The 11,766-nt window shown below is 51.4% G+C and overlaps 1 protein-coding gene across 2 annotated transcripts in view; it reads left to right on the top strand.

Annotated features, from left to right (window-relative positions):
* SH3BP4 (SH3 domain binding protein 4) overlaps positions 1-11,099 on the top strand; it is a 114,301-nt gene extending 103,202 nt beyond the window's left edge. For both annotated transcript variants that reach the window (XM_037849636.1, XM_037849637.1), the window contains 2 exons: positions 7,964-8,152; positions 9,018-11,099. In XM_037849636.1, the coding sequence (XP_037705564.1) occupies positions 7,964-8,152; positions 9,018-9,242 (414 nt within the window). In that variant the 3' untranslated portion in view covers positions 9,243-11,099. The remainder of the gene's footprint in view (positions 1-7,963; positions 8,153-9,017) is intronic.
* The last annotated feature ends 667 nt before the right edge of the window (positions 11,100-11,766 follow it).

Below are 11,766 nucleotides of genomic sequence, written 5' to 3' on the forward strand. Positions count from 1 at the left end.
TTTGACAAAACTGCGTACCGTAGCCTAGCCTAGTTGATAGATAAAATTGACCATCACAGTCAGTACATTTGCAGGGAGAGAGGAAGGAAAAAATAGTTAAAGAAGCACTTGGTTCTCTCTCCACTGCCAGCAGAATGAGGCCCGGGCTCCTTACCCCACCCTGCTTGGCCCATCTGCTCTGACCCAGCTCCCTCCCCACCCAGCTAACACCGAGGGGCGCCCGTCCTTGCCCGCTGTGCACCAGCCGCTCTGCCTTCTCTGTATCTCGGACGCCCCAAGCCCTGAGTTCACGTAGCCCCAGCTCCCATGGCATCCCATTAGGGAATCCTTTCCTGGGAACCCTAGAAAGAGCAACCTGTGCCCCAGGGCCATCCTCCGTTTCATCTTCTTGTATTAGTATCTTCATTGTGCTTTTTTGAGTCAGAAATCTGGTTTACTTACTTGTTTACTTGTTTCTTATTCTTACCCCAATTGAATACAAACGCCGTAAGGAGAAAGGACCCTGGCACATGGGAGATGCTGAGATATCTGATGATTGAACAAATGAGTGAGCGCAAGCTGTGGCCTGGACTGCAAATCCAGGCTGGACACGCTCCGCTGTGGCCTTCCGTGCTTCTGTCCTTTGGCCATGTTCCCACTTTCCATTGTCCAGTGTGTGTGTCACATCAGAGCGGATCCGAGAGGTGTCTTGCATAACCAGAGGCCTCCCTGAATGCCTCTTTCTTCTCGTCTGCGCCGTGATTGCAGTCGACAGTGCCCCCGTTGTCCGGACCACTGAGCTCTGCATCGGAAGGCAGCCCTGTCACGGCAGGAGGTGGGGATCCAACGCTGATGTTGCCCACCAGACCGAGCTGAACGTGGGCCCAGACGAGGGGAGCCAGGGTGGTCAGAGGCCCTGGGGTCCAAGTGCTAGAGGCTGTTGAGCCATCTACTGGGGAGCTCTGGGCTGGAGGGGGGACTTGGGGGCCGGGGAGACAGTGGAATGGGTGCTGAAATTGGAAGGTGACGTCTGCTGCCTGCTGGGTGCCTAGGGGTGGTGCTAGGGGCTGGGTTTTCACATAAGGAAGACTCAGAGGGGACAGACAGTCACAGTAGTGCATGATTGAGGTATGCTGGGCCCCAATGAGAATGGGTCCTTGTGTGCACGGGAGCCAAGGAAAGGTCATTGGGGACTGTGGGGCTGAGGCGTGAAGGGTGTGTAGGAGCCCACCCACTGAGGCAAGGCAGCCAGGTCAGAGGGCGCAGAAGGGGCAAGGGCAGGGTGCAGAATAACATGGAATGGGGTACATCAGAGGCTTGTGATGGCGGAGTCTGGGGTGAATGTGTGGGCATTCAACATGGGATGATGGCGGGGGCAATAGGATAATAGCATGAAGCCAAGTCATACTTGCGCTTTCTTCACTAGGGGAGGTTTTAAGTGTTTTAGGGGAAGTGTTGGGGAGTCGCAGTGGGATTTGAGCCCGGGTCTGCCTGGCTGTAAGTCCGTGTTTATCGCTGCTCCGTGCCACTTCCACCAGGCTCTGGGCTGCTAGAGGCCATGGTCAGTGGGCACTTTCCCTTTGAGTGTCGATCCTGCAGAACGGGAGGCCTGCACATGGAGAGGTAATTCCCATATGGTCCCTGAAATCTGCTGTTGATGAAAGAGTGAGTGGGCAGTTCATTTTTAGCAGAGCCTTGGGATAGGAGCTAGTGATTAAATCAAAGGTGCCAGGTGAGAAGTCTCCTAAAGGAGCGTGTGCCTAGATTCCCTTAGCCATCTGCCCTCCGTCTGCCTCCGCAGAGGCCAGCTCTGTGCTCTGAGTGGTCAGCGGGGACAGAGGACGTGTTATGAGTTGAATTGTGTCCCCTCAAAAAGATGTGTTGGAGCCATAACCTGGTACCTGTGGATGGGACCTTATTTGGAAACAAGGTCTTTGCAGATGTTTTCAAGTTAAGGTGAGCTGACACTGTGTTGAGGTGGGTTCTAATCCACTGTGACTAGTGTCCGGCAGCTAATGCTGCCGGAATGCAAAACACCAAGAATGGATTGGCTTTTATAAAAGGGGGTTTATTTGGTTACAAAGTTACAGTCCTAAGGCCATAAAGTGTCCATCAACAAAGGCTACCTTCACTGGAGGATGGTCAGTGGTGTCTGGGAAGGCACGTGGCTGGTGTCTGCTCCAAAGTTCTGGTTTCAAAATGGCTTTCTCCCAGGACGTTCCTCTCTCGGCTTCAGCTTCTCTCCAGAAATGTCACTCTTAGTTGCACTTGGGGTATTTGTCTTCTCTCAGCTTCTCTGGAATGAATCTGTTTTCAGTGGCGTCTTCAAACTGTCTCTCATCTGCAGCTCGTGTGCTTTCTTCAAAGTGTCCCTCTTGGCTGTAGCAGCTTGCTCCTTCTGTCTGATCTTATCTAATGCTCCAGTAATTTAATTCAAACCCACCTTGAATGGGTGGGCCAACACCTCCATGGACAGAGTCATCACCCACAGTTGGGTGGGGCGCATTTCCAGGCAGACAACCTAATCCAAACATTCCAACTTCATCCCCACTAATATGTCTGCCCCACAAAATTGCATCAAGAATATGGCTTTTTCTGGGGGGCATAATACATTCAAACCAGCACATAAGGAGAAGGTCCTGGGAAGATGGAGCGGAGATGGGAGAGTGCCTCTACAAGCCGAGAAATCCCAGCAGCCACCAGCAGGTTTCAGAGGGAGCGGGGCCCCGCAGACACCTGGGTTTTGGACTTTAACCTCCAGAACCATCAGAGAATAAATATCTGTTGTTTCCAGCCACCTCTTTTGTGGTGCTCTGTTAGGGCAGCCCTAGGAAACCAAGCCGGGGTGCGTTCTCCGCAGGCCGTCGGCTGTCAGCGGTCACTCCGTGCACACATTGGCATTACTCCCCCGAGCTTCAGGGGTTTCTGGGTTTGCACAGCTGCTTTGGCTCAGTCTGGGTTTCCGTTTCACAGGGAGTGAAAGTAATCTTCATTGATTTCTGTATTTGTAGAAGCAGCGTATGCTTCTTTTTGAATTGATTTTTTCTTAACAGTTCAGAAGAACAAAAGCAGAAAGGGAAAGATCCTTCCAGGCCCCTCTCCTGGGGATAAGCTCTGTTAGCAGTTTGGGGTGTCGGCGCAGCCTTGTTTGTGTTGTTCGGAAATGTGCTGTTGTTGTCATTAAATTAAACAGGATTTCTGCCATCCGGGCAGTTCCCTCAGCTGTCCTCTCTGTTCAGTGTGCCCGGATCGCACTCTGTGCCGTGATGTGTAGCCTGCATCACTCCAGGTGGGATGTGCTGTTGGTTCCTGGTGTCTGAAAAATGGTGTTTTTCACTCTTATAGATGTTGCCATGAGGTACATCCTTGTACATAGACACGTCTTTGCGTGGTTGTCTTTATCTCCTGATGGCAATATTCTGTACAACTCTAGGTCCGCTCCAGAGACCTGAGCCCCCATCGGTTTGTTGTGTGGTCACCAGTGTCAGATCGGGGAGGGCAGGGCCTCAGGGTGACGGGAAGTAGTGAAGGTTCCAGAAGAGCCAGCGGGCACTGTGGCTGCGGCGAGGGGACTGAGCCGTGGTGGGTGGTAGCTCCCCAATCACGTTCCAGAAGCTTTGGGTTTCGGTGTCATGGTCTTCATTTTCATTCTCTTTTATGAAAGGGGGAAAGTACAAAGTGTGTTTTGTTTTTAGGGCATTTACGTCCTTTGTGGGACTTGGAAGGGCTTTTCTGAGTGTGTTCAAAAACCCCTTGTGGACGTTTATTTGCACTGTGAGTTAGGAAAACACTGAGTGAAGAAAAGAGTTTGGCTCGAGCTGTGGACCTGTGTGGATCTGGGCAGTAGCCAAATCTTGAACGTGTGTGTCGGGTGGGGTGGGGCGGCTGTGGGTGCAGAGAGGAGGATGCAGACGGAGCACTGAGGAACCCAGCTCTTTTGAGGATGGAGATGTTTGCACTCACCAGCGTGCCTTTGGGGCCAGAGGCTGTTGTGGCGTCTGGGATGCCACCACGAGTGAGACGTGTGGGCTCCGCTCCCGTGGTGGGAAGGGAAGGGGCAGGAACCGTGAGAGGTGTGGGTGGAAACAGCCCCCGGTGGCCTGAAAGCCAGAGGAAGAGCTGCCACCGCCCCGGGGCTGCCGGCAGGAGTGAAGCTGTGGGGTTCAGCAAGGGAGCCCCAAGTGAAGGCGCACAAGGGCCGTCTCGGGCAGCTTAGGGGAGCTGAGGAAATAGGGTGAGATGCTTTGTGGGCTCTCTGGAGAAGTTTCGATGGGAAAGAAAAAGGGAGAGAGTTCCTGGAGGACACCGATCAAGGGAGGATGATTTTTTGGGGAGGGGGGATAAAGAAACATGAGACTCGAGAGCTAATGGGAATAAGGGGTGTAGTGAGAAAAGATGGGGGAGTTGGGGGCTGGAGGGAGCTGGAGGGGACATGGGGAAGGGATTAGCGATGAGTCGGGAGGACAGCCTTGCCCTCTGGGGAGCAAGTAGCTGACAGCCGAGCACTTAGGTCTCCGAGGCCTCTCCGCCGGGCGGTGCCAAGCAGCCAGCTCCCCTGCCCGTCACTAAGAAAGAGGAGCCGGCAGCCTGGGTCCTTCTCTGTCCGTGGGGACCGCGTGCGGGGTGGCTTCCCTTTGGGTGGGGAGTGGAGGCAGGGGTGGAGTGAACGCACAACCAAACCCAGCGGTACACTCCATTGTGTTTTCTCAGGAATAGCTCGGAAAACGGGTTGCCATTCTCTGGCTCGTCTGTTTTTGTAAATGACGTTTTCTGGGCACACAGCCCGTGCCCATCTGTTGGTGTATTGTCCGCGGCTGCTTTGGCCACAGCGACAGAGTTGAGCAGTTGTGACAGAGGCTGAATGGCCCACAAAGCCAAGAAAACGTACAATCTGGCCCATTTCTGAAAAACTTTGACCACCCCTGACTCAAAATGTAGTTCAGTCAAGTTAGTGAAGTTCCAGCTGGAATAAAAGCACTGTGCTTTATTTCTTTGGTGTTTTCTTTGGTGTTGGCTGGTACATTGTGTGTACGTGTGTGTGTGTTGTTTGTAAACATTAAAGAGGAAGCAATAGACGAAAATATTCCCCAAGCTAGATCCCTGCCATAAAATTTCCTTTTGCTAAAATACTTGGTGGGTATCCCAGATTTTCCCTTCAAAAAAAAAATGTATGCATTATTCCTTGTGGATGATGTGGGCAGCTTTGTAATGAGCTAACCACTGCTGGGCTCACCAAAAGCCGAAGTGCTTCTAGAAACAGAACCTTGGTCCAGCCAGGTCCAGGCCATCTTGTTTCCAGTGGGGGCCGTTCAGGGGCCAGCAAGCAGTTGGCACTTCCTAGGGCCTCCGTGTCCTGGGCCCAGCGCCCCTGGGGAGAGCAGTTGTGGTCACTCATGCCGGGGCCGAGTCCAGTCGGCAGGCGGCTGGGACACGCTGTTCCGTTCCCTGGAAGACAAAGCCGTCCTCGGAGCTGTGTGCTTGGACACACTGCCCACAGGTGTGCTGGGGTGCGAGTGACGGCTGCTTTGCACTCTGGGGGCACTGAGGCAGACCCCTCTCGTCGTCCAGGAGTCCTTCCTGGGGCAGCAGACATGGCCGGACAAGGCTGGGGGAGAACCTTCCTGCCTCGGTGTGCCTGGGGCTTACAGCACACCCCAAAAATTAAAATCTGAAATCCCGCCAGTTCATCACACATCCCCCGTCGCCACACGCATGGACACATACCTATCCACTCTTCTTTGGAAAGCACAAGTGTAGGAAACGTTTAATACTTGTAAACATTTCATTCGAATGTATTGAAATTCAAGTGGAAACCGGCCATGTTCTAGAATGTGTAAAGAGTTCAAAGACACATAGTCTTGACCAGTATTTTGTTTGGTTCTATTCCTGATGCGATGTGGTGCTCACAGACTTGGGGAGGCCATCAGTCCGGGTGCCCAGAAATCCGACTCTGCCTGCACCTCATCCTTCTGTGCTGTGGGGCCCCAGACAAGCCTCCTGGCATCTGTGGGCATCTCTTCCACGAATCTGTAAAACAGACGCCAGGCAGCCCCCACAGCCTGGGAGCAGTTCTGGCTTAGACCCTCAGTGGGTGTGGAGCCCCTCACTCAATCTGTAAAGTAGGCCGAGCCGAGGGCCTGCTTCGCAGGTGACCCGAGGAGTAGGTGAGCCTGGTGCCTGGCTCATAGGAAACACTTCGTACAAAATAGAAAAGGATCCCATGGTCTTAGACTCTCTTCTGGCTAACCACATTTGTAGCCAGTTGCCAAATCTCTCACATCCAGGACGGCATCCTATTAAGCTGTTTGAAATTACAGGCGTTGAGAAGCTGAGGCATCCAATCAAAAAGATGTTCAGTCGCCCACTCCAGCTGATGCACCTAGAGTCACCCCCAAATCACCATTTCCTTTGTATTGTTGGTCTCCCCTGAATAAACATCAGATGAATGTTAGGTGCAGTCTAAAATAACTGTCAGATGTCCATCAATCTGCACAAACTAGTCTGCAGAGAATGCTCAAGGAGCTCTGCTTGGCCAAATTTGGGAGCCTGCCTCCCTCCCTCCTCCCCTCCCTCCACCCTTCCCTCTCTTCCTTCCTTTTTTTCTCCATACTCCTTGTAGGTGTCCTAAAGTGACGTCAGGTGCTTGGACAGAAAGAACGGCAGACCCTGGAGACTTCTTTCTACTCTTGGATCAGATCCTTTGCTCTGATCCTCAGACTTGTCGGAGCACCCAGGGGAATCTCCGAAACCATCCTGGGGGTCCGCTGAGGCCCGTTTTCCCCGGGAAGCCAGTCCTTTCATTGCAGGGGAGGAATCAGAGCATGTGCCGAGCTGCAGGAGGCTTGGGGGCTGGGAGTGAGGGGGAAAATCTTTCTCTGCAGAGGGGAGGAGGGCGGAGACCAGGGGCCTCTCACCCACCTCGGACCCCTGTTGGCCAATGTCATTCTGATCGGCTGCAGGGCCACAGCTCAGAGCCGCACCACTGCTCATGCTGTTTGGCCCCATTTATAATTAGGGATTGTGCCAGATGCACTTACATGACACCCAACTGCAAAAATGTAATTCTGGGTGGCAAATCGTTGGCAGCCTGGTGGGCCTGCTGGCCTGCGTGTGCCTGATCTGATTTTTTTTTCTTTAAGCCAGAGATGTGAGTTCAGCCCCAGTTTGACATGAAGCAGTAGGCATTGGGTCCTTGAACCGTGTGGTGGAAGCCATGTAACCCAGGCCCCTTCTCTGGCTGGGAACAGCGGCCAAAGGTGGCTGCAGGCTTGTCGGTGGCTGAGCTGGACTCGTGCTCCCCGAGCGGGGCGGTCTGTCCCATTGCCTCCTTCGGGGTGATGGGGTGTTCTCTCCCCTTCCACATCCCTCCACAGTCAAAGGTCCCCCAGTCCTGGTAACAAGACACGCTAGAAAGTTCTCACAGCCTCGACGAGGAAGCAATCCTATGGATTCTCAAAAATGTTTCCGGTCATTCCACAGTCCTGGGTGGAGCCGGCACCTGTGGATTTTCCCACCTGGTGAATGTTGTTCTCAGCGGTGCACCCCGAGTCTCAGCCTTGGCCCTTATTCTCCCTGAGTCCTGCGCTCCACATGGTGCCGTCGCTCCAAACCCGAAGGCTCCCAGGTCTCCGTCTGACATCCAGACCCCAATCTGAGCCACCAGCGCACTTCTCCTCTGCCCACTGGGGTGCTCCCACCCGGCCGGGGTCGTCAGCACTTCAAACTCTGCCCTGGCGATGGGCGCCACATTCTCTCCAGCCTCCGCAGTGGAAGCAGGACTGGGTGGACGACTCGAGGCCCCGTCCACCCGGCAGGTCACCTCTTCTCCTCCCTCCCGTGGGGCCTGGCAGTGCTGGAGCTCAGGGACTCTTAGTAGCTCTCAGTCCCTTCAGGGCAGGGGGCCCCCACCCTGCTCAGCGCCATCTTGGCCTTGGGGCTCCATGTGCCACCACAGGCCCCCCTCACGTCTTCTTCCCCCTCACAGGCCTTACTGAGGATGGACTGCCAGGGGCTGGTGGTCAGACTCCTGCAGGACTTTGTGCTGCTGACCACAGCCGTCGAGGTGGCCCAGCGCTGGAGGGAGCTGGCCGAAAAGCTCGCCAAGGTCTCCAAGCAGCAGATGGATGCATACGAGTCACCCCACCGGGACAGGAGCGGGGTCGTGGACAGTGAGGTGAGTGGGGACAGAAGGCACGTTCATCACTTCCGTCCACTAGGTCGTTTGGCCCCTAACGGATCAGTCGCCGAGCTTCTTAGTTACTTAACCACTCCGTCCCTCTGCTCCCTCGACCTGAAAAATGCAGTAACAAAAATTCCTGCTTTATAGCATTATTGTGGGGCACTCGGCAAGCGAAAGCAAGCCTCAGCCTTGCTGGGATGGTTTGTTGTGAGCTGGAGCTCTGCAGATGACATGTCCTCTCTGCTGTGAAATGTGGAGTTGGGATACCGTCAGCAGAGCTATCCCGTCCCCCGCTACCTTCTGATCTTAAATTATCTGCAGTGAAATTGATAATGCCTAAACAGAGCCCGTTGTGGTCAGTTCCAGTCTGGCTCTCTACCCGGAAACTCTGTTGGGTGCAGAGCTGGTCTGTCGTGTAACTTTGGCAACAGCTGCCGTGCCTAGGTTCTTGCACAGAGAACCTTTGTGCTCTGATCTGTGTGTGGAGGTGACTTTGGTGAGATTTCGGAAAGGATGACTCAGGCCTGCAAGACCGAGGAAGCAGGCAGCCCCAAGATTGCATGAAGGGTATCCTTTATTGACACAGTGAATTGCTAAACGGAGGCACGGATAGAAAAGGGATTGCAAGGAAGCAGAACCCCTTCCTGTTGGTGCAGCCTGCACTCACTGTGTACCTCATCTTGCACAAAATACCTTTTCTCCCTCTGACATGGGGCTGGCCCAGAACAGAGGTAGTTCTGTCCCTTTCTTTTTGAATCTGTTTCAATCTTAAGGAAATGGCATAAATAGCAACCAAAGGAACAAACTTCTCAGTGTCCCTAATCATTCTCCCCCCTCCCCTCTAATTTTGCATGCCCAGGCCATGTGGAAACCCGCATACGACTTCTTACTGACCTGGAGCCACCAGGTCGGGGACAGCTACCGGGATGTCATCCAGGAGCTGCACATTGGCCTGGACAAGATGAAAAACCCCATCACCAAGCGCTGGAAACACCTCACGGGGACCCTCATCCTGGTGAACTGCCTGGAGATCCTGAGAGCAGCCGCCTTCAGTTCCGTGGACGAAGACGACCTTGTGATTTGAACCGTGCCCCCCTCCCTGCTGCTCTGGGCTGCACCCCCTCTCTGCCGGTCCACGCTGGATGCCCACAGTCGCCGTGGAGCTGGGGAGGCCTGCAGAGCAGCTGCTCAGACAGATTCCGGCTCCCTCCAGGCTGGGCCTATGCCCAAGGACCAAGCACACGCAGTTCTCCACCCTTCTCTCCCCCCAGGGAGGCCGAAGGGATTTCCTACTGCAGGTCGTTGCCAATCAAATAGCTTTCTATTTGTTAAGTATAAATTTACATTTAAAATCACTTTTTTAAAGTATGGGGGGAGGGGACATAGGAGAAGGTGGTATCTAATTTTTTAATGCATTGTAGGTTAAAAAACAAAACCACTTGATGGGGACAGATGCTTTTGAGGTTTTTATGTTGTATAAAGACCTTTTTAAATTATGTTACAGATGTAAATATGTATTTATAGGTCATCGAGGGCATTTCTGATCCCCAGCCACATTTTGCATTTCATCACTTAGACAGAAAGGCAATTGTTTGAGTGTTGGACCTTCTTTTCTCTGTACCTGTGAAAAGGTAAATCACATAGGAAAAGTGGTTTTCGGTCAGTGAGGATTGCTGATATCCATTCTTTGTGAGAGTGCTCTAGGCCCTACTCCCACCCCTTATTTTAATTGCCCTTGTACCTTTTCCTTTGAATCTTTTGTGAGAGTTAGTGTGCAGAGTTAATCCCGACAATAGCGATTAGGTGCTGTTGAGGGGTTTCTGCCAGTAGATTAGAAAGCATTTGGGAGTCAGAATTCCTTTTGGGGCTGTTTCAGCTCAGAACCTCAGCCCCTGCCTGTGTGTACTCAGTTGTTCAAAAGAACAGTGCCATCGGAGAGTGAGGTGGCCCCTGCAGCTCCATGACTTCATTGTCATGTTTCTCCTTTGGAGGCAGGTGGGTTCTTCCTGTAGAGAGCACAACCGCGACGGCCACCAAACTTTCTCATGTCCCCTGTAAATACCGTGGTTCACTTCACAGTTAACACATGCACTGGCACGCCACAGGGACCTCTGCCATTTGCCAAACTCCCCGCTTCGTTCCATCTAAAATGTAACCCTTCTCCCTTCTTGGTACCCTGTATCCTTGGAAATGGATGGTATAAGAGAGAACCATTTTGGGGGCCAGTGTAAAGATTAACTGAGCACGATGACATTTTCTGTAAATTGAAATTGTTTCCCCCCTAAAATCAGGGACCTGGCAAAGTGTTGCATTAATAAATTGAACTTTTAGGGTTGTAGATAAATACGGATATGTGCAGGTATATCCACATTTGATGAATTCTTTGCCTAGCAGTTGTGACATCTCAGAAGGGAGCAAGAGACAGAACTGGGGAAATATTTGACAAATCAATAGAGTGAGGTGACCCCCAGGAACACACTGTATTTGTCTGCAGTGGTGTTGGGCCATTTGGGATCCCCAGATCTCCTCCTCTAAATCCGCCTTCTTGAACTGTATTAATTACTCGGTATAATCAATGTATAATCTCTTATTGGGCCCAGACATTGTTATACATCTACTGATTCGGATTCTGAAGGCCAACAGGCTAAAAAACAAAACAAACAAGCAAAAAACACTGAAACATTTTATGCTGCAAGAACCAGGACACGCATTCCCCAATCAGCACATGAAATAACCTTAAATTCTGCTTCTCAACTCTTCCCCATCACTTTTTTCCAGAAGTCATCGCTCACCTTTTCCCCAAAGAAGAAACAAAACCAGTTGCACCTTAAACCATGGATATTTTTCCTCAGGGGCTTCAAATTGTTTCCTATGCAACATGTCTTGTAGCACAAATTAAATCCTAACAAAAGTTGCAGTAAATTTTATTTGGATATTTTAACCTGTGAGGTGTGTGTGTGTGTGTGTTTCCTGTCCCCAACCAAACTTTAAATAAAACAAAAATAAAACCTAGAGTAAGTATCTGTGCATAGAACAATGGATCCCTCCCCTAAACAGTCACTCCTAAACGATAGTGTGACAAACCATTGAGCAGATATAGTCACCGTAGTTATGTTCTATAAAGCTGCATTGAACACTGATTTAGGGAAAACTAAAACCATTGCTTCTAGGGAGAGAAAGAGAGGTTTATGTTCTTGCAAGTTTCTGGTCATAACATATTTATCAGCTAATCAATGCATAACCTTGTTTTATGTTTGTTTTTGTTTAAATTGTTTAAAGATACCTTATTTAGTATATCTTGTTGCATTAACACTGAACCTGCAGCCAACAGCACTATAACTCATGCTTGAACGAAGCTGATCTAATACATGTTTCCTCTGTAACGCACACCACAGCCTTCTTGTGCTTAGATACACTAGACTGCACTTCAGCACTACACTTGAGGACCATTTTTAACAGCAGAATCACTAACAAAAAGCCTCAAAATGAGAAAAACGCAGTAAAGACATCACAAAAAGAACTCTCGTTTACTGTCTCAGAGTTGAAACTGGAAGGCAGAGCATCGCCATGTTCAACCTGAGCTGGGAATGTGCACGTTGGCAACTACT

This window comes from Choloepus didactylus, chromosome 9 (assembly GCF_015220235.1).
Source record: "Choloepus didactylus isolate mChoDid1 chromosome 9, mChoDid1.pri, whole genome shotgun sequence".
NCBI classification, from domain to species: domain Eukaryota; kingdom Metazoa; phylum Chordata; class Mammalia; order Pilosa; family Megalonychidae; genus Choloepus; species Choloepus didactylus.